General features: G+C 44.4%; 1 protein-coding gene across 1 annotated transcript in view; it reads right to left on the reverse strand.

Annotated features, from left to right (window-relative positions):
* paxip1 (PAX interacting (with transcription-activation domain) protein 1) overlaps positions 1 to 22502 on the reverse strand; it is a 124227-nt gene that overhangs the window by 1330 nt on the left and 100395 nt on the right. The window contains exons 12-20 of the mRNA XM_072508194.1: positions 22207 to 22391; positions 21015 to 21058; positions 14407 to 14474; positions 11946 to 12048; positions 8416 to 8584; positions 6047 to 6147; positions 5295 to 5429; positions 3372 to 3447; positions 3195 to 3259 (exon numbers count right to left, since the gene is read on the reverse strand). Of these exons, the coding sequence (XP_072364295.1) occupies positions 3195 to 3259; positions 3372 to 3447; positions 5295 to 5429; positions 6047 to 6147; positions 8416 to 8584; positions 11946 to 12048; positions 14407 to 14474; positions 21015 to 21058; positions 22207 to 22391 (946 nt within the window). The remainder of the gene's footprint in view (positions 1 to 3194; positions 3260 to 3371; positions 3448 to 5294; positions 5430 to 6046; positions 6148 to 8415; positions 8585 to 11945; positions 12049 to 14406; positions 14475 to 21014; positions 21059 to 22206; positions 22392 to 22502) is intronic.

Consider the following 22502-nt stretch of genomic DNA (forward strand, 5'->3'; position numbering starts at 1 on the left):
CAAAACACATCAGGTGATAGGAATCATTAAAGTACAGCAAGTGATAGCATTGTGTTAATAAACAGCAGGTGTAAGGCACTAAGTGCATCAGATGACTGAATCTTTTATTAATCTCGCACATTAGGTGACAGCCATTATTCACAAAGTACATCAAGTAACTTACTTACAGCCTTGTGAAATCCCTTTTTTTTTTTAGAAGCTGTCCAGATTACTTCTGGCAATCAAGCACTGTCCTGTCAATTGTATTAGCACGGCCATGAGCGACCAAGGCTGTTTCTGAAAATTGATACTTTTGCTGAATTGTGTTGCCACGCTCGTCTGCTGTTTATTTTGGCCTGGGGTGGGTCAGTTGTGATGAAAACGTATCAAATATTGACTAAATGGCTACCTGTTCCCACTTAACTAACTTCTCAGAAGCAACTGAGCGGAAAAAATGTTCCATATTACTGCAATACAAATACTCACCCTGCTCTCAAAATAGTTTGCATCACTATTTAGAACATACAGTGCAGAAGGCCATCCGGCCCATCGAGTCTGCACCGACCCACTTAAGCCCTCACTTCCACCCTATCCCGGTAACCCAATAACCCCTCCTAACCTTTTTGGTCACTAAGGGAAATTTACCATGGTCAATCCACCTAACCTGCACGTCTTTCGAATGTGAGGAAACCGGAGCACCTCCCGGAGGAAAACCACGCAAACACAGGGAGAACAGACAGTGACCTAGCGGGGAATCAAACCTGTGACCCTGGCACTGTGATGCTACCGTGCTGCCCATTTACCACTGTATTGGTGTTTACCATATTTACCACTGTATTGGTGTTTACTCCCCCTGCCAAGGGATCTGTTTAAAATGTAGGCTAGTAGAAATGTAACTTTGCTCTAATAGATCCCCCGGATGGACGGAATGTAAATGCAATAAATGTTCAATATTTTCAATAGTAATATCCTGAAAATCAGCACATGCTCCACAATCCGCGGATTGAAGATCCACGACCCAGGGTCAATTATTTTACAGCGATCCTGGCTGGCCAACAGATTCAACCTCTTCTAGAAGTGGAGAATTCTATCTTTTGGAAGGCACTCACTAATCTCTGTCCCAACCCATTACACAGCCTCTCTGGCACGGATTCAAGTCAAGCGCAATGGTTTAACGTGTGCTTGAGATACTTAGCACCAGCAAAACCTGGGCAACTGGATTATGTTAGTAGACAGAGCCTGCGAACACCAACGGTCTCCTCCTTCCATAAGGTGGAGCAGTTATTTTATTTGGTAATGCACCTCGAACTTGAAAATTGGGGACATAAACCAACAAACTCAAATCAATGATCCAAATGTAGAAACTTAAATCAGATATATTGTATTATATGTAATTGATGCAGTAAGGGTTAAAAGCCTGGGTTGGGTTCGTATGTGATTGCTGCAGTCATGTTTTTTAAAATCCTGGTTGGAAAGACAGCCAGGCTTTGTGGCTACAAGAGGGATGATTAAAGCCTCATAAAAGTTGGGTTAATGGAACTTTGTTTATATAGAGAAGGTTCCCTGGGGAGCAGACAATTAGAGACATTGTGTTTAGCTTTAGTTAGATGGTGCAGTTAATGGAAGAGCCAGGGCTGAAGGAGTCAGGTGTTGAGTTTCAGTTCAGTTTAAATTGGGTAAGTGAACAGACGAGCAGCTTTTTGCCAAATGCTGGCAAGTTAAACAGTATTTTGACACAGGCAAGAATCTGCAAGATGGTTCCTGAAGGATCTCTCTCTCAAAGCGGTTTATCCAAGACATCTCTTTGCAGCAAGTATTCCTGGGTTGACGAACTGTATTTAAAAGTGGATTCTGACCTGAAATGGGTTTTGCTCGAGTGGAGATAAAAGATAGCAGTTAGGAGTTTGCGTTCCATTGTTACGTGTTGTTTAACAGGTAATTACAAGCTATTTTCTTGTACGGTGTTTAATCTGGTGTTAGCAGTAAATTTTGGTTTAATATACCACATCCCCATTGTGCATGGAATCACTCCTGGAGCGTTGTATCCTTCCCCCAGTTGTACGAATTAAAAATATTGGGGCTTCTGTCCGGTATCCGAGCAACATTTGGAGCGTGGTCTGGGATTGTAACAGAAGGCCGGGAACAATAAGAAAAACAAATTACCCAACTATCATTAAATGTATTGTTTGCAGGCTTCCACACTGCCAAAAACGCTGCTGCCAACATATTGCAACATTTCCCGGATATGTAAATAATTTGGTGCCGGGCGGTACAGTGGTTAGCACTGCTGCCTCACAGCGTTGAAGACCCAGGTTCGATCACGGCCCCGGGTCACTGTCCGTGTGGAGTTTGCACCTTCTCCCCATGTCTGCGTGGATCTCACCCCCACAACCCAAAGATGTGGAGGGTAGGTGGATTGGCCACGCTAAATTGCCTAATTGGAAAAACGTAAAAATAAATAAATAGTTTGGTGCCTGGTTTTGGTTATTTTAAGGTTTCAATCCCCATTTCCAATTAGTGCCTATACAACCGTGGCATTTTTGTCTGGCAGCGGCATTTCCGCTCTCTGAATTCATCCAGCCGTTCCCAGATCAAGAACAGCACTTGAGAAAGTTCAATAATCTTTTCAAACAGCTTATTCAAACCTGCATTGGAGTGCAAGATAATTCACTTCAGGCTTGTTCTGCTTTTAGTCCTATTCAAGTCTCAGTTTTTCTTACAAAGGATGACAAACTAAACTGGAAACCAAGGCTTTCTTTCAGCCCGTGTAAGAATTTTTTTTCTGATGTCTGCTCACTCAATTTTATCACTTAAAATGGGCAGCTGGGTGATGCAACCTAAAACTGGCTTTGGAGTAACCGGACAGTTTATGACGATGAAATTAATTTTCCCTCCTCCCCTCAACAGACGCCAAAAAGAAGGGAGTCGTCCACTACCGGCCTGACCACGACATTCACCAAGCATAAAGTGCAGACAGAGAATGCATCATTTTATAAAAAGATCAAGCTCGACAAGTTTGGCAGATGAAAGATGAGAAGTTGGGGTGCTTGAGAGGTCTGTCTTACCAAGTCTAAATAAACAAACCACTCGAGTCGCTGCATACTAATGCCAGTGGCCTCTAAAAGGTGTCAAAAGGTTCACTGTATGAAGTTAACAAAGAAGCCACCAAATAGATTTTATTACGAACTGGACTCAAAGCTTTCACACGTAAAAGGATATGACTCGTAATCGAGTGTCTGTGTCAGGACACCTGTCAAAATGAACTCTGCATTGTGAACATCTGGAAAATAGCAGGGGGGAAAAAAATAAAAAGTTACAAATCATTGACCAAAGTTAGAATTCCACAATGTGAAAATGCGAAAAAAAAGTCTCAGGCAGAAATAGTTACGTACCGATGTTTTGGGTAAAATAATCTCGACAAAGGTGGAGATCGTTTTCACACGAGATGAGGATGATCTCAGACAAGCTCTAACAGAGAGAAGCAAAAGGGGCACGTGAGCAGGCAAGGGATTGACGAGGCTAATGTGCAGCAACTGAAGGGGTCTAGTCGGTGTCAATCGCCCAATTCCTCTTCCCGCAATTTAAATTGTTTCGCACTTGCCGTGGACATTACCACAGGGGAAGCTGGATGCATTTCAGGCACCAGCTGCCAGCAGAGGGTGCACTCCCCGTGTCAGGCGTAACAGGCCCGGCTAGAGTGCCAACATCCTTCTAACTCTTTCTCTCTCTCTCTCCCTCTCTTCCCCCCCCCCCCCCCCCCCCCCACCACCTCAGACAAACATTGCCTTCTCCCCGAGCATCACTGCCAATTCAACTCCAATTCACAGCAATGTACCTTTACAGGCTGACAGGTGCTGGTATCTAGGGCAGAATGATGAACCTCATTTCACATTAGACAGGTTACAATAACCTGGGGGTTGGGCTTTTGGACCTGGGAAGTGAAGAGAAGACAGCACCAGTTCATCACACCACCCCAGGATGGAGAGGAGGACTTTGTTATTTCTTACCAACCGTGTGACTAGCTCTTCACCACTTTCAATGCTGAGCAGCCGAGGAAACAAGACAGAACCAAATTGAGTTTTGATCAGAACTAATATCAGGTCTCTGTTCAACAGCAGAAATTTCTCCTGGAGTTTTAGCATGTACAATACTTTTCATAAGCCATAGGAGTAGAATTAGGCTATTCGGCCCATCGAGTCTGCTCCGCCATTCAATTATGGCTGATATTTTTCTCATCCCCATTTTCCTGCCTTCTCCCCATAATCCCGACCCCCTTATTAATCAAGAACCTATCTATTTCTGTCTGAAAGACACTCCGTGATTTGGCCTCCACAGCCTTCTGCGGCAACGGGTTCCACAGAGTCACCACCACCTGGCGAAGAAATTCTTCCTCATCTCTGTTCTAAAGGATCCTCCCTTTCGTCTGAGATGGTGTCCACTGGTTCTAGTTTTTCCTACAAGTGGAAACATCCTCTCCACGTCCACTCTATCCAGGCCACGCATTGTCCTGTAAGTTTCAATAAGATAACCCCTCTTCCTTCTAAACTCCAACGAGAACAGACCCAGAGTTCTCAAATGATCCTCATACGACAAGTTCTTCATTCCAGGGATCATTCTTGTGAACTTCCTCTGGACCATTTCCAAGGCCAGCACATCCTTCCTTAGATACGGGGCCTAAAACTGCTCACAATACTCCAAATGGAGTCTGACCAGAGCCTTATACAGCCTCAGAAGTACAGCCCTGCTCTTGTACTCTAGCCCTCTCGGCATGAATGCTGACATTGCATTTGTCTTCCTAACTGCTGACTGAACCTGCATGTTAACCTAAAGAGAATCTTGAACATGGACTCCCAAGTCCCTTTATGCTTCTGATTTCTTAAGCATTTCCCCATTTAGAAAATAGTCTATGCCTCCATTCCTCCTCCCAAAGTGCATAACCTCACACTTTTGCACATTGTATTCCATCTGCCACTTCTTCGCCCACTCTCCTAGCCTGTCTAAGTCCTTCTGCAGCCCCCTGCTTCCTCAATACTACCTGCCCCTCTACATATCTTTGTATCATCTGCAAACTTAGCAACAGTGCCTTCAGTTCCTTCTTCCGGATCGTTAATGTATATTGTGAAAAGCTGTGGTCTCAGCACTGAACTCTGAGGCACACCACTAGTCACCGGCTGCCATCCTGAAAATGACCCCTTTATCCCCACTCTCTGCCTTCTGCCAGTCAGCCAATCCTCCATCCATGCCAGGATCTCACCCTTAACACCACGGGCTCAAAACTTATTGAACAGTCTCCTATGCGGTGAATGGTGACTAACCTTATTCTGCTTATGCTCCATGATTTTGCGATAAGATGGTTGCTTAGACAACAGCTTGCCACCTGCGCAATCTATAATGGCTTTCATCGTGGCGAGACTGGGGCAAATGCCAGGAGTGATGTAGAAATACTTTCCCTATAAAAGCAGGTAGGTATATAGAAAATGAACAGGTATGAACTCACATCAAACCCATGCTCCAGATGAAAGCAGTAAAGGATCACAGAAGAAATTATGGGTCGAAAGTGAACATTTAAACAGCATATCTATAAACCACAACTGAATTGCCCTATTCTCCCTCAAGTTCTGGAAACACTCACGCAATCGAGTTCACAAACCCAGAGAGCGCTTGCCATTAACTCAAGTTTTCGGTTCTTTAGTAAAATGGAGAAAAGGCGAGTGATAGCTCCAGCAGAGTAACAGATCTACTACGAATAGAGGTCATTTAAAAAAAATCACAGAATATTACAGCACAGAATGAGGCCATTTTGTTTTTATTCTTTTTTACATTATTCTTTCACTGGCTGAAAAAGTTGCGCTCCCAGGTGGTGAAGACGGCATATGGAATGATTGCCTTCATTAGCCGGGCCATAGAATATCGGAGCAAGGACAGTCCCTTTTTCTTATTGGATGGAGATTAGGCAAAAAGCTCTGCACAGCTGCTATCCAATCAGGTCTGTCAGTATTTGCTCATTAACATGCACTGAATCACAACACGCACAGGTGGAACATACGGGGGAGTATATGAACCTTGCCTTGAATAAGGGAGCGCCCTGTGCCCTCTTTAGCGACTCCTCCAGGCTAAAACAAAACAGCACTTCAGCTTCAGCATCCCTTAGTACAAAGTTCTGTTCATCTGCAGAAAAACAAAATCTACCCATTAGAAAGACCACAATAGAAAGCTGGAACCAATGAGACCATCTATTTGGTCATCTTAATCCAAACATTTTACACAATAGCAGACTAGAGGGCAGTGGCGCAGTGACATTGCCACTGGACTAATAATGCAGAGGCCCGGTGCAATGACCGCAGAACCCGGGTTCAAATCCCACCATGGCGGGATGGTGAAATTTGAATTAAATAAAAGTCTAGAATTAGAAGTCTAACGATGACCATGAAACCCATGGTCGATTGTTGTAAAAAAAAAAAAAAAAAAAAAACAGTACCAACGAGGCCACTGATTTAATCAGCTCAAACCAAACATCACTAATGTCCTTTAGGGGAGAGCCCTTAGAGGTTAGTTTTAAGGCGAGAAACCTTCGGGGCCTAGCATGCTATATTTCATGCAGTAGGGCAGCATGGTAGCACAGTGGTTAGCACAGTTGCTTCACAGCTTGGGTCCCAGGTTAGATTTCCGGCTTGGGTCACTGTCTGTGCGGGGTCTGCACGCTCTCCCAGTGTTTGCGTGGGTTTCCTCCGGGTGCTCTGGTTTCCTCCCCAGTCCAAAGGTGTGCAGGTTAGGTGGATTGGCAATGCTAAATTGCCCAAAATGTCCCCAAAAAATGGTTAGATGGGGTTACAGGGATAGGGTGGAGGTGTGGGCTTAGGTAGGGTGCTCTTTCCAAGGGCCGTTGCAGACTCGATGAGCGACTGGCCTCCTTCTGTACTGTAAATTCTATGATTCTATTATATTCATAGAAGAAATTTGACTATCCACTCTAAACCAATCTCAACTATGCTGAGGCATTAAACATGGGCTACCTCCTCACTGAGAGAAGCTGTGGGAGAAATGGCGTGATACAGGTGTGGAAAACTCTATCTGTTGACAGCTTAGCATTTAGGAGAGGGGCATCATTCACCAACCCATGCATGAACTGTGCTTTCTGGTAAAAACATATAAAAGTGAATGGTGGGGGTGGGGGAAAAACAACAAGAATTTGAGCACATAATACATTTTGCATAAAATTATTTCCCAAATCCTGCAGTCAAATATTTCTGGATAAAAGAACAATTCAAATCCCTGGATCTGGTCACGATCACACTGCCAGTCATTCTTAAAGCAACATTGTTTTATTTTAAAAAAAACTTATTCTCAACTGCATAATGTCAAAGGCACTTTGGAGAATGAAAGATTGCATGAATTCAATCTTCATTGAAAGCAGCAACTGAAAATAAAGATGATCCAGCTCCAAATTAATTTGTCACCTTCCCTTTTTCATATAAATTTGGCACTCACTAAAACCAAAATTGGAAACCAGCAGTGCAGGTAGAATGATTTACAGTTTGAGAGACAACTTGGGTACTGCTGTTTGCAGGCCTTCTGCACCCGCTAACCGATCATAAACAATACACTACAGAACAGCACATTGATATTGCTTAATTAATTTTAATTACATAGGACTGGATTGTACACCTCCAAATTGGACGGGACATTGCCTGACCTCACCCCAATGTTGAAATTTGGTGTGATGATATCTGGTTGGCAATACAACATCATCACATCACTGTGTCCAGTGTCCAAGAGCAGGTCGCCTTTTAAACTTGTAACCGTGACCGACTACCTGCGCGTGGCATTGCCCCTCTGCCACATGACATCTCAGCCTACAACCTCAGTTGGGTGCGGAGACCCCCTTTTCCCCTCTATTTGGCCTCCTTCCTATCGGGCAGCCACTAATTGGCCATCTCCCTATCGGGCAGCCACTAATTGGCCATCCAATGCAGGAATGGACGAGCTGGGGCGAGGGGCGGGGGGGGGGGGGGGAAGAGAGAGAGAGAGAGAGAGAGAGAGAGAGAGAGAGAGAGAGAAAGAGAGAGAGAGTGGGATTGAGCAGACCATTTCTGTTCCACCTCCCTCACTCCCCATGGAAAAACGTTATGTCGTGCTATTCCCTGCCCAGGCTTGAACTATGGTGCAGTCAGTTTGGTACTGAAGGTTTAGTCAGCAAAGCGTAAAAATAAACACTTAATTCACACATCCACTGCTAGTGTACCGGTATGTGGTTTATTTTCAATTGGTCAGCATTTGTGCATTAACACCACATAGACAATTACAATAATATTAATGCTGAGTCGCAACTTTTCCCAATCACAATCTTTGAGATGCACATATTACTGCTAGGATTACCTCACAATCTGGAGTGAGATGTTAAAGACTTCTGAAAACAGTACAGGCAGACCTACTTACCAATAAATTTTTGAGTTTTAAAGCTCTCCTCTAACCACTCGGGTGTGACTATGTGATTTACGATCGAGATGGCAGTCAAGAATTTCACCGTACGGGTCACCTTATTCGCTACCAGGTGAGTACATTTCTGAGCAGATTCAGCAACTTCGCCACCAAGAACATAGAGTTTCTATTAAAAAAAAAGAAAAACTCAAAGCCATACAATTGCTGAATAATAATAACCTGTGCTTAAAACATGCTAAGGGCCTTTACAGGAGTATTATCAAATGGAATTGGATACCGAATCATTTAAGGACATTTCGAGACAGATGATCAAAAGCATTGATGACGCGGCAGATTTTAACAAGTGTATTTAAAAGAGGAAAAGGTGATGAGAGATTTAAGGAGAGAAATCCAGAACCTGGGGACTCTGAAGCTGAAGTGATTAGCTGCCAATGGCACAGCAATTAAAATCAGGGCAAGAGGCCAGTTGAGAGAAGATCTGGGAGTGTTGTAGGCAGTTATGGAGGGATTTGAAAACTGAGACTTTGCTCAAGTGGAGCCAATGTTGGTCGCACACCCGGGTGGGGGGGGGGGGGGGGGGGGGGGAGGAGGAGAGAGAGAGAGAGAGAACGGCGACGACACTCGTCGCAGGCAATGTTTCGAACAAGAGGTGGACAATGTGAAACCAGTCCCAGGAGTGCAATGGATAAATGAAATCTAGAGATGTCAGAAGCATGAAGGGGATATTTTCATCATTTTTTGAAGAAAAAAAAGTATCACCTTATGATCAATGTATGCAGACAATCTAATGACAACTAACATAATGGCTCCAAAACACCAAGAGAAATGTCAGATACTTTCCCCTCGAGAGGTTTTAAACTTTGGTCTATAAATGTATTAAAACATTTTATTTATTTTTTTCAAAATAAATTTAGAGTACCCAATTCCTTTTTTCTAATTCAGGGGCAATTTAGCGTGCCCAATCCACCTACCCTGCACATCTTTGGGTTGTGGGGGTGAGACCCATGCAGGCACAGGGAGAATGTGCAAACTCCACACGGACAGTGACCCAGAACCGGGATCGAACCTGGGACCTCAGCGCCGTGAGACAGCAGGGCTACTCACTGCGCCACCGTGCTGCCCTATAAATATATTTAAAAATTGACATCATCACTCCGTTCTAAAAAGCGTCCCCCCCACAGCCCTTCCATCAGTTCCAACGATGGCTTCATCACTGACCTCCCTCTCTTTTCACCCATGCTGTGGTAGCAGAGTCTCCAGGTTCGAGACCAAAGCCAGGACTATTTGCGAGATTAATTCATCCACTTTACTGCAAATGGTCTGCGCTTTAAGGCACAAAAGGTAAATCATGTTTGACTAATTTGCCAGAACTCTTCAAAGATGCACAAGGCAAGTGGATTATGGGGATCCTGTCGATGTGTTGTATCTGAACTTCCGAAAGGCATTTAATAAGGTGCCGCACAAAAGGTTAATACATAAAGTGAGATCACAGGAGATATGGGGTAATTTATTAGAAGACTGGCTAACTGACAGAGACCAGAAAGTCGGATAAATGTGTATTTTAACATAGAACATACAGTGCAGAAGGAGGCTATTCGGCCCATCGAGTCTGCACTGAACCAGTTGAGTCCTCACTTCCACCCTATCCCCGTAACCCAATAACCCCACCTAACCTTTTATGGTCACTAAGGCCAATTTATCAAGGCCAATCCACCTAACCTGCACGTCTTTGGACTATGGGAGGAAACAGGAGCACCCGGAGGAAACCCACACAGACACGGAGAGAACGTGCAGGCTCCGCACAATGACTCAGCAGGGAATCGAACCTGGGACCCTGGCGCTGTGAAGCCACAGTGCTAATCACTTGTGCTACCGTGCTTTCTGGTTGGCAAGATGTAACGAGTGGGGTGCCAGAGGTCCTCGGGCCCCAACTGTTTACAATATATATTAATGACTTGGATGTAGGGATAGAAGGTACTACAACCACCTAACTATTCTAATCTCATTTTGCAACACTTGGCCCATAGCCTTGAATGCCTTGGCATCACAAGGGCACATCTATAAACTGCCTCCACCACCCTTTCAGGCAGCGAGTGCCGAACTCCTACACTCTGAGTGAAGAGGTTTCTTCTCACATCCCCACTAAACCTCCTACCCCTTATCTTAAATCTACACCCCCTGGTTATTGATCTTGGTGGAGAGATTTGTTCCTGTCTACTGCATTTATGTCCCACATAATTTTATACATCTCAATGACATACCCCCTCAGTCTCCTCTGCTCCAAGGAAAACAGCTCCAGTCTATCCAATGTCCCTTCATAGCTAAACCTTTCCAGCCCAGACAACATCCTGGTAAATCACCCCTGCTACATTTCATAGAATCCCTACAGTGCAGAAGGAGAGAGACGAGTCTTCACCAACTGTCAAAGAGCATCCTACCCAGGTCCACTTGCCGGCCCTATCCCTGTAACCCCACCTAACGTTTGGATACTAAGGGCAATTTAGCATAGCCAACCCACCTAACCTGCACATCTTTGGACTGTGGGAAAAAAACGGAGCACCCGGAGGAAATGCAGACCCAGGGAGAATGTACGAACTCCACACAGTCACCCAAGGTCAGAATCGAACTGGGGTCCCGAGCGCTGTGTGGCAGCAATGCTAACCACCCCTTTCAAGTGCTATCACATCCCTCCAATAACGTGGATTCCAGAACTGCACACAAGATTCTAACTGTGGCCCAACCAACATTTTGCACGGTACCAGCATAACCTCACTGCTCTTAAACTCTATGCCTCGACTAACAAAGGCAAGTATCCCACAAGTCTTCTTAACCACTGTATCCACTTGCTCCGCTACCTTAAGGGACCGGTGTATGTGCACATCAAGGTCCCTCTGATAGCAGATGTTGTACAAGTGCAATTTTTCCAGATTGCTACTGATGCTCAGCAAAATAAAAATAATCTTTATTGTCACAAGTCGGCTTACATTAGCACTGCAATTAAGTTACTGTGAAAAGCCCCGAGTCGCCACATTCCGGCGCCTGTTCGGGTACAGAGGGAGAATTCAGAATGTCCAAATGACCTAATAGCACGTCTTTCGGGACTTGTGGAAGGAAACCAGAGCACCCGGGAGGAAACCCACGGAGACACGGGGAGAACATGCAGATTCCGCACAGTGACCCAATCCGGGATTCGAACCTGGGACCCTGGCGCTGTGAAGCCATAGTGCTAACTACTGTGCTGCCCATCTAAGCAACAAACCGTTTGCCATTGTACTCTTCCCCCACTTCCCAATTCAGGGTGGAAATTTGTGCTTCTTAATAAAAGAACAAGAGTTGGAGTGTACCATACATGTAAAAGCATCCTACCAACTCACGAACCCTTGGTTTTCACCTGGCAACGGTGAGAGAAAAAAACACGCCCTTTAAGTGGTTGGCACTGATTTCAGGGAGAGGCTGCTACATTCATGGTTTCTGAGCCGAAGACCACTCAGTATTATGTAGCTCAATAAATGGGAAGGGAAGGTTACCTTTATATAATGCTGAACCTGCGCAGGCTCAAATCCTGTGAACAGCACTGCTGGTGTCGACTCTGGCGGAAGCTTTTTTGACGGTGGTGGCAAATCTTCAATCCTGGTTAGACAAGATGACAAGGGTCATAAAATGTGAGCATATTGATATTGGGGGGGGGGGGGGGGAATATAACCATCCAGTTTATCTATCTCCCCCACCTTAATGTTGTAGGAGGACCTCCTTTTCTTGAAGGCATTGAACAATGCCTACTAGAGTAATGTTCGAAAGGCAGACTACTGGGCTTGGGGGGGGGGGGGGGGGGGGGGGGGGCAATCACAGTCCATCTCAATATTGTTCTGACACAATGGCCAGACAGACACATGCAGGGGCGAGTGAGTGACAGTGAAGAGTGAAAACCACAAGTACGACGAATTGCAAAGATTTCACATTTCTTTCTCTCGCATTTCATAAATATTCAGCCCAAGATGATAAAGAGATAAAAATCGCAAATTTCTGTTCTACTGAGGTCGATGGCTTTGAACTTGAAATTTATACAAGCCTACTTTTGTTCAAGACTGACGGAACATGGAAATGGCTCTTGAAACAGCGGGTGTTGATGAACTGCAGTGGGTTGTGTACGTTTAACACGGTTGAAGTGAATTGGAGCTCCAATGCGTGGTACCACAGAGAGGTACGACTTGAACTCTCACTCGTAATTTCCCAGTCTTAGGTCGGGGCATGGATTTCTGCTGACTGAACAGGTCACCAAACCTGAAGGACAATCACCCCGCATCACTCATTCGCCCCTCCGACTATTCAGCTGCACAGGGGGACCTCGAGCAGAAGGGTGTTTGTCCCACCTGCTTAATGGATTGGATTTGTTTGTTGTCACGTGTACCGAGGTACAGTGAAAAGTATTGTTCGGTGTACAGTCGAGGCAGATCATTCAAGACATGAAAATATCATGGGCCATACATAAATACACAATGTAAATACATAGACACAGGCATCGGGTGAAGCATACAGGAGTTCAGTACAACTCAGTAGAGAAGATGTTTGAAGAGATCAGATCATCCGTACAAGGGTCGAAGGGTGACATGAAGAACCAGAACTCAAAGAGGATGAATAAATAACTGACATCCAGCTAGCACAGCAGGTGGGAAGTCTACAGTGATGTTCCCCCAGCCGCTTGGCCCACTGTGTTTTCTGATACACATCAATGACTTGGAGTTGGGGGTGCAAGCCCCACAGTTTGGGGTTTTGCAGATGACACTAAACTTCGATGCCGAACGCAAAGAGTGGGGAAGGTAGTGATAGGCATCTAGAGGACCCAGGCAGGCTGGTAGAACGGATAAGACATCTGGTGGGTGAAATTTAGCACAGTACAGGGTGGCGATACACCTGGCCGGAAGAACGAGGAGAGACGAGACAAGATAAATGGTACAATTTTAAAGGGGGTGCAAGGAGAGAGTCTTTGACAAGTTTGTGCACAAATCCTTGAAGCAGGAGGGTAGAGCAACAAAGCAGTCAATAAAGTATATGGGATCCTGGGCTTTTTGGCGGCAAAGGCTGAAGGTACCGACGTTATGCTAAACCCACATAAAACTTTAGTTTGGTTCCAGCTGGAGCACTGTGTCCAGTTCTGGGCACTGCACTCTTGTAGGGATGTACAGACCTTTGGGAGAGATATTGGGATGAGGGATTATGGATATGTGGGTCGACTAGAGGAAGTGGGATCGTTCTCCTAACAGCAGAGGATGCGGAGGAGATTTGATAAGAGGAGCTGCTGAAATAGCTGAAGTCGGCTGAAGGTGACTGGGCAAAAGAGCCAAAGGCAACAGGTGGATTTGGAATGCACTGCCTGGTAGGTAGGTAGGGTGGCAGATACAGATACAGTAGCAGCCTTCAAAAGGGGATTGGATAGATGCTGGAGGGAGAAAACAAATTGCAGGGATGTGAAGAACGAGCAGGGAGTGAGACCAACTAGATTGTTCTTTGAAAAAGCTGATGTGGATTTAATGGGCAGAAAAGCCTCCTTCTGTAATGATTCTGGGCAAGAGAGAAAAAGCAAAAAATATTGCAGGCCATTGCCTGCATCCATCAGTTTCTGAAAGCTGTGATTGCTCAGTTTTCAGTATCTGACTTTGTATCTTAAAGTGAACACGTGTGTATTCTACGATAGGACAAAACACAACTTAAAACGCGGACAGCAGGAGTTTGGCAAGACAAACAATTAGGGGAGTCATGTAATACAAAAGTTGCTTCAAATCATTACGGTCTTTCTGGGGGCATTTAAACCAAGACTCAAGAATTACTACACGGCACACCAAGACATGAACAACCAGAACTGGATGACTGGGCCTTGCACCTGTTGGTTAAGTTAATTAATTCTCTTATTGCACACGCTCTATCCCACAGGTCAATGTAACAGTAAATATGCAATTTCTAAAACAACCCTTGTGTAATAAGGTTCCTTACCTTGCTCTTTTTACAGGAGGCGGAAGGTTACATTCATTCTGTTTCTGTTTAGTCTGGAGGCGGATACTCTGGAAGGTAAAAGAAGAGCTGAAGACTGTACACCATAAGGCATCCTCAGTGGGTTTATAAAGTATATTTATCCTCCACATAAGCCTTCTCCCACCCTCCTCCATCGAATACCATCAACATTTCCTCAAATTCCTTTCACCCCTCATCCGCTTATCTAGCATCCCCCTCAATGCATCTGTAGGAGTGGCCTTAACTAGTTCTTGTGGGAAAAAGTTCCACATTCTCACCACTCTGGGGAAAGAGGTTTCTCCTGAATACCTTATGGATTTAAGAGGGAGGCATTTCTGGCCCCCCAGTTTCGGCCTCCACCACAAAGAGAAAAAACAGGTGGGTGCTCTGCAATTAATATTACAAACGCTTTCACAACTTTGGAAGACCTCTGACCACATCGCTCACTTGGCCTCTTCTTTGAGATTGTTCAATTATTCAAGAATTATCGGGAATTTTACATCATTTGGTATCAATTAATAATTCGCAATTTAGTCCTAAAATCCAGGGCCAGACAATGCCTTGTGGCCCATCCAGTCCAAGAATGAATATGCTATCAGGAGCTTTCCATCCTCAATTCTCTTATCCTTTGCCTGCCTGAGAAGGTCAGTGGTGTTCCAGGCTCTCCCAAGTCTTCATTTCCCTTCTCAACAGATATTGATCCAGCCTCCTGCTCGGGTCTCAAATTACCCCCAAATCAACCACCGTCTCAGTCCTGCACCTCCAATATCCTCTATCGGGGGCAGTGGGGAGAAACGTCTGACGATCTCGAGGAACAATTTAATTTGAACTTTACCTCACAAAGTAAAAAAAAATGGCCCATTTTGGTGAGACCACACCTTGAGTATTGCGCACTGTTTTGGTCTCCTTAGTTGAGGAAAGGTGTTGTGGCATTGGAGGCAGTTCAGAGGAGGTTCACGAGGTTGATTCCAGAGATGAGGGGTTTGTCGTATGAGGAGAAATTGAACAGTTTAGGCCTACACTCTCTAGAGTTTAGAAGAATGAGGGGATATCAAATTGAGGTATTCAAGATGATAAGAGATATGGATAAAGTAGACTTGGAGCAGATGCTTCCTCTTGTGGGGCATTCTAGGACGAGAGGTCATAGTCTCAGGATAAGAAGCAGCAAATTTAAAACAGAGTTGAGGAGAAACTACTTCTCCCAAAAGGTTGTGAATCTGTGGAATTTGCTACCCCAGAATGTGGTGGATGCTGGGACAGTGAGAAACTTTAAGGAGGAGTTACAGTTTTTAAAATTGTTAATGGGTTAAAGGGTTATGGAGAATGGGAAGGACTGTGGAGTTACGGCAAGGACGAGATCAGCCAATGATCGAAAGGCGGAGCAGACTCGATGGGCCAAATGGCCTAATTCTGCTCCTATATCTTATATTAGTTCATTCATCCAGGCATGGCCTCAATGGGTCAAATAGCATCTGTGTTGTAATCATGGTAAGAAATCCCCTCACAGCAGCCCGATTAAAAAATTTAGCCTCCAGAAAATCATTCAAAAGCACCTAACTCACTTTGTGTGAAGGCCAAATCTGAAATTTAATAACCAGCTGCCTGAATTGAAATCAAAATGGTCTCCTTCATTGTGATTATGCAATTTAGTGTGTTCACTTTTTTTTCTAGGTACACTGAACACTAGAGATTTGTAGTTGTTATAGAGTGTTATTATTATACATCTTATTTAAATTCACTGCTGATGTCATCAGTAAGTGCTGTGATGTCATTAGTTGTTTTCTGTGTGTATTCGTATTTAGCTGTTGTTGGTTCTAAATCTATTCTGTTACGTTATTCCGATGTTTAACGAGCTGCTCTCGTTTTTGAGTCCATGCTGTATTTTAAACTTTGTTATTTTTATATAACTTTAAGATTAACATGTTTCGACTACCTATTTGTGGTTAGGTTACCACAGTAGCTAAAGGGCTATTGTATTAATCGAGCTTGTTGCCAAAGCTTACCAAAACGTCGATTGCTAGATGAAATTGGGCAGCACTAACAAATTTAAGTCACGTTCGCAATGGCTCAAAAGGCTTTTGAAGAAGTCTCACATGAGAGATTAGTGTGTAAAATTAAAGCGCAAGGCATTAGGGGTAGTGTATTGAGGTGGATAGAAAACCGGTTGGGAGAGCAAGAATAAACGGGTCTTTTTCCAAATGGCAAGCAGTGACTTAGTGGGGTACTATATTGATATAACTATGAGGAGGATCCAGAGATGTGTCAATGTGTTTTGGACAAGATGCGCGAGCAGGTAAATCTGTGACAGATGCAGTGTAACGTGGATAAATATGATGTTATCCACTTTTGTAGAAAAAACAGGAAGCAGATTATCTGAATGGCTACAAATTGAGAGGAGGGAATGTACGAGTCCTGGGTGTCCTCGCACACTCGTCCCTGAAGGTAAGCATATCTGCACTAAAGAAGACAAATGGTATGCTGGCCTTCACAGAGAGAGGATTAGAGTACAGGGCCAGGGATGTCTTGCTGTAATTGCACAACACCTTGATGGGACCATACCTGGAGTAGTGTGTGCAGTTCTGGTCTCCTTATCTGAAGAAGGATTATATTCACTGGAGTTCAGAAGAATGAGGAGTGGGGAATCTGATAGAAATCTATAACATTATAACAGGACTAGACAGGGTAGATGCAGGAAGGTTGCTTCCAATGGTGGGGGAGTCCAGAACCAGGGGTCACAGTCTCAGGATACAGGGTGGAGCATTTAGGAATGAGATGAGTAGAAATGTATTCATCCAGAGTGGTGAGCCTGTGGAATTGTCTTCCACAAAGTGGCTGAGGCCAAAATATTGTATGTTGTCAAGAAGGAGTTACATATAGCTCTGCTTTCACCATGGCAATGCCTCAGCCAGTAATGAAGCTCTGCCAACTAATCGGCACCTTTTTCCTCCTCCAGTCTAAATTGTTGTGATCTTTTGAAATCTCGCATTCATTCATTCATTCTCCGAGTGCAAGCTTTGGCAATTCTCTTTTCAGCAATATTCAAGCAACTGTTAATAAACAAGAGCCTTTTTCAAGCCGGCATACAGGAATGCAATGAAAACACATTACATGAGTTTAGTGTGGACTATGGAAAAAGGTTGCAATGTTTAGCTGCGAGGCCGGGAGCTGAGCTTAACCTGGCCTGACCATTTCAGCCAACTCCCTGTGGAGAAAAAATGAAATGAAATGAATGAAATGAAAATTGCTTGTCACAAGTAGGCTTCAAATGAAGTTACTGTGAAAAGCCCCTAGTCGCCACATTCCGGCGCCTGTTCGGGGAGGCTGTTACGGGAATTGAACCTTGCTGCTGGCCTGCTTTGGTCTGCTTTCAAAGCCAGCGATTTAGCCCTGTGCTAAACAGCCCCTAAGAAGTGGCCCAAGTAAGAGAGAGGTCAACTAAAGGTTAACAGCTGAGGGAAGCGGTTTGACTACAAGTGCAATTTTGAAAAATATTTGTCCCGAGCCACTTCTGAGGATTAAAAATATTCAGAACTGAATTTTGAACATTCTGGGCAGCTGTATGGGTTCCTCTTTGAATAGAGATTTGTGTCAACAGGTCAAGGGAACAGATGGCTGTCAGGAAAAGCAACTGAGAAAGTGGAGGTGTGACGGTTTGAAAGGGACCAAAAGTAGGTTGGTTTCCATCCTCCTTGGGCCACTCCCCCCTTATTATAACAACTGCAGATCCTGTTCATAGTCCTCGATTATCCGAGTGTTGCCAAACCTTGGCTTAGACGGATCTGACTGTGGGACAGGTTGAGGAAGCAGTGCCCGAGAGTGCTTCAGCTGGAATGGGGATCAAACACAGTGCTACTCTGCCAATTAGCCTCTCCAAACATCCTCTAATAAATTAAAAATGTTCAACAATTGTGACACGCTTTGATGCGCTGAGGTATAAGTAAATATTTAGAATTGCCCCTCCAAAAAGCCCAAAGGTGCCCTCAAGCATAAATAATCCTGACCATCAGATGTAAACCCAATACTTTCCCCACTGACCAGTCTTTCGACGCATCGCTTCTCTCAGGCTTGTGACACCAAATGTTCTTGCTCACTCGGGCGAAGTCACAAGGTATACATTAGTTTATTTCGGGAAAAAAGTGAAATTAAGTCTGTTTTCAGGACACTGTCATCTGACAGCTATCTGATGATGGCTTGTGTGGTCACGCCGGGTATCAACTCTATCACTTATTGGCAACATTGATAGGTTTACCAACGAGCACCTAACTTTATAATCTAGTGGCTGTAGCTCACAGGATTTCTGCCTATCCCAAATACATTCTATTGCTAAAATATTTTGAGTGCGGTCTTGAAGGCTGCCAGGAAATGTGAAATATTCAACATCAGGGAAAATCAGGCTTTGAGAAGGTTACAGATGGCCAGTGTTTACAGCCTTAACCGCTTCACCCCCACCCAGGAATATATGCCTGAACTATTTTGTTTCCTTATGCCTTCTTGAGATGTGGGCTTTGGTGGCAAGGCCAGCGTTTATTACCCATCCCTAATTGCTCTTGAACTGAATAGCTTGCTAGGTCATTTCGGGGGTCAGTGAAGAGTCAATCACATTGCTGTGTATCTGGACCCACATCAGCAAGACCAGCTAAAGGACATCCGTGAACCAGGTGGGTGTTTACGACAACCGATGAAAAGTTTACTGGGACTGTTTTTATTTTCCAGATTTATTGACCAAATTCCACCAGCTACCATGTAACCTGGGCCACTGGACTATTGGCTGTCCAGTGACATTACCACGAGGCCACCATCTCCCACTAAACGCAACCAGTTCTCGTTATTGAACCCTTTTAAGCCCCTTACATTCATCCTTAATTATACTTGAGATGAAAAATACATTTTCATTGAACTTTTCAATTCTTGATTTCGGGATGAAATGCATCAGGGAGTAACAGGAAACTCTTATTTATTTGTCTGCAGATGGTACAATCTTATATTCTGTAGGACCATTCATTGATTCTGCTTTGCACACTTTACAGCTCAGTGCTGCTAATGCACACCAGGCATCCTTTGGTCTTAGCCTTCGGCTGAACTCAACTAAAATCAGGTTTATGTTGTTTATCAGGAAAAACTAAGAATTTTAAAGCTCGACGACTCTGAACTTGAACAAGTTTTCACTTACAAATATTTCAGAACTTGGCTGGACCATGCTTTGCCTTTTAATTCCCACGCTAACATTGTAAACGGTATGGTTAAGTTGAAACTTGGGTTTTCTGTAGCGCAACAAGTCCTGCTTTGCTCGACCACTGTTCAGACGTCGATCCTGCCAATTTTTGATTACGGTCCCCATTTATGAAATGGCCTCCAAAACCCCTCTCGCTAAATTAAGACGTCTTCTTTCCCTCTGCAATTAGATTTGTGGCCGGTGCCCCTTTTCACACCCATCACCATTGACCTGCACTCCCCGATTAACTGCACCCAGTCAATGCCTCCACTGGCACCAGCTCCACTGGCGCAAGCTCATTTGTCAAACCTTGCGAGGGAAAAAGACTATTTGAAAAGTTTTCGACATTTTACTGTCTCTTCTTAGAAACCGAGGTCCTGTGACTTGGATCAGGTTGGTCACTCCAAGAGTGAGCCCAGTCTTTGCTCATAATTCATTTCAGTTTGCGGCTGCTAAGTCACTGGATCCAGGTACAACTAAAGCTGAAGTCAGCGGATATTATGGCCGTGGATGCTTTGTGCTGAAGGACCAAGGCTCCGTTGACTGATACTTGCATTTGCCAAACTGCCAATTCTCTCGCATTGCTAATTTATATTTTATTGTTTTCCGTTGTTGGGTAATTTCTGCAAATCATTCAGTGTCACGAACTATCTCAAAAGTTCTAATGTCACTCAGTCTTACCTCAATTCAGGGTTTTTACAGTTTAAATCTGCTGACCATGGCATCATTGGCACAAGCAATTGTTTGTGGAATTCAGCGACTTCCCAGCATTGCTACCCCCAAAGCCAGACCAGCACTAGTTCACCGAGGAATTTGCTACTTCCGTAAAAAATGCAATGCGTGGGGACAGAATATTTCCTCCTAGCACCACTACATAGGGGGTAATGACCTATCCACTGAAACTAAGCACATTTTAATACCATTTCAAAGAACAAGGTTGGGAGCTGACTTCTCCCTGGCATCCTGGGCAATATTTATCCCAAACGAATGCTCCTAAAACAGATCATCTAGTCATCACTGAAGTTAACGGGACGTTGCTGAGTGCAAATTGCCTGCTGCATTACCTACGTTACAGCAGGGACTACAATTCACTGGCTTGAAAGAGCCGTGGAACCGTTCAAAGTCAGGAATAGCACTTATTGCAAATGTAGGCCATTTTTTTTTTTTTGCCAAGTGCTGGGGTGTACAATATTTGCAATGGACAAGATATACTTTTTTTTTAAAAACAACTTTAAATGAGCTATTTAATCTGCCATAAGGCAACAAGCTTGGGCTATTGGATTGATCCAGAGCCAAACGGTGGACAGGGCGTGAAAGGAGAAAATACACAGCAGCAGTACGTACTCTAGATAGAGGCTCATTAAACACCACAACCTACCATCAAGAGCTCCGGTGAGATCTTCAGCGGCAGCCGCCAGGCAGCTGAAAACCAAATTGAAAAGAATTTCACCAAATTGTTATTTGCAAATGATACAAACGACATCAAACTTAACATCCACATCTTGGTCTTCATTTAAAAAATGATGCGCAAGTCGATGGCACTAGATTAAAATGTGAAAACACTGGAAATGTACAGATCAGTCAGCACCCGAACATTCTGGGCTGGAATCTCAGCCAGATTACTGACCTCTGGACATCCAACATCTTTCCCGGTTCGAGTTTTTACAGAAAGAACGGAAGGAGGACGGATAACCTTTTCATCACCTTTCCAAAACATAGAAACACTGCCCAATATGTATTAAATAGCTTCAGTGCAAAGAAAATTGCTACGTTTACCATCACACATTACTGCAGTACTGGAGATGCATTTAATTCCTTAGAATCCCTACAATGCAGAAGGTCATTCGGCCCTTCGAGTCTGCACCGACCCTCTGAAAGAGGACCCCATCTAGGCCCACTCCCCCGCCCTATTCCCGAAACCTCACTAACCTGCACATCTTTGGGCACTAAGGGGCAATTTAGCATGGCCAATCCACCTTTCCTGCACATCTTTGGATTGTGGGAGGAAACTGGTGCACCCGGGGAAAACCCACGCAGACACGGGGAGAACGTGCAAACTCCACTGTCACCCAAGGTCCTAATCGAATCCGGGTCACCGGCGCGGTGAGGCAGCAAGGCTAACCACTGTGCCACGCCAAAAGGTCGCTTTGTAATATGACAAAAAGCCCTACGTGAGAATCACACCCCTATACCAATGAACTTTCAAGTTTTTAATTCATTGTGACCAAAGTAGCTGATCGAACGCTTTGATTACAAAACAAAGTTCCACCAACAGGAACACGAGTTAAGAGAAATCACAGAAGCTAGACATGAGAAAGAGAACAGAACGTGATGGAAAGATACAGCATGCTGGTCAGTGTTCAACCAATGGGTCCAGCATGGCTTTCCAGCCTTTTCGTTTATACTTTCCGTCCACAGAAACCTATTCCACAGGCGCCTGCAGAAATTCAACGTGAGCTGGTTTGGATGGTCATCTGGTTCTGAAGAATCCAGCCCAACTTCACATTTTTAGTCACCTGTCAGTAAAGAACTGCAATAAAAAAATAATCTCAAGGTTGATAATACGATACCTAAAAGATTTGAAACCAGCTGCGGATTGGGTACAAGGGGGTCCTGGAGGTTGAATGCCGTGTAGCGACTGTGCTGTATCTGCCGTAGTGCGTCAAAGTTCCCGAGGAGAATGTCACAGAGCCACTGTGCGTTCACGCACGGTATCCTCCACTCCTTTGCCTTCTCATATTTCAATCCAATGGGTCTGTTCTCAAGACAAGCCACAGGGAGAGTAAAGTCAGTTCACTTTCAAGAGGCACAGAAAGCAGCGATTTCAACAGCACCTTCCAAACCCACAACCTCTCATCACCTAGAG

Source organism: Scyliorhinus torazame, chromosome 6, assembly GCF_047496885.1.
Source record: "Scyliorhinus torazame isolate Kashiwa2021f chromosome 6, sScyTor2.1, whole genome shotgun sequence".
NCBI classification, from domain to species: domain Eukaryota; kingdom Metazoa; phylum Chordata; class Chondrichthyes; order Carcharhiniformes; family Scyliorhinidae; genus Scyliorhinus; species Scyliorhinus torazame.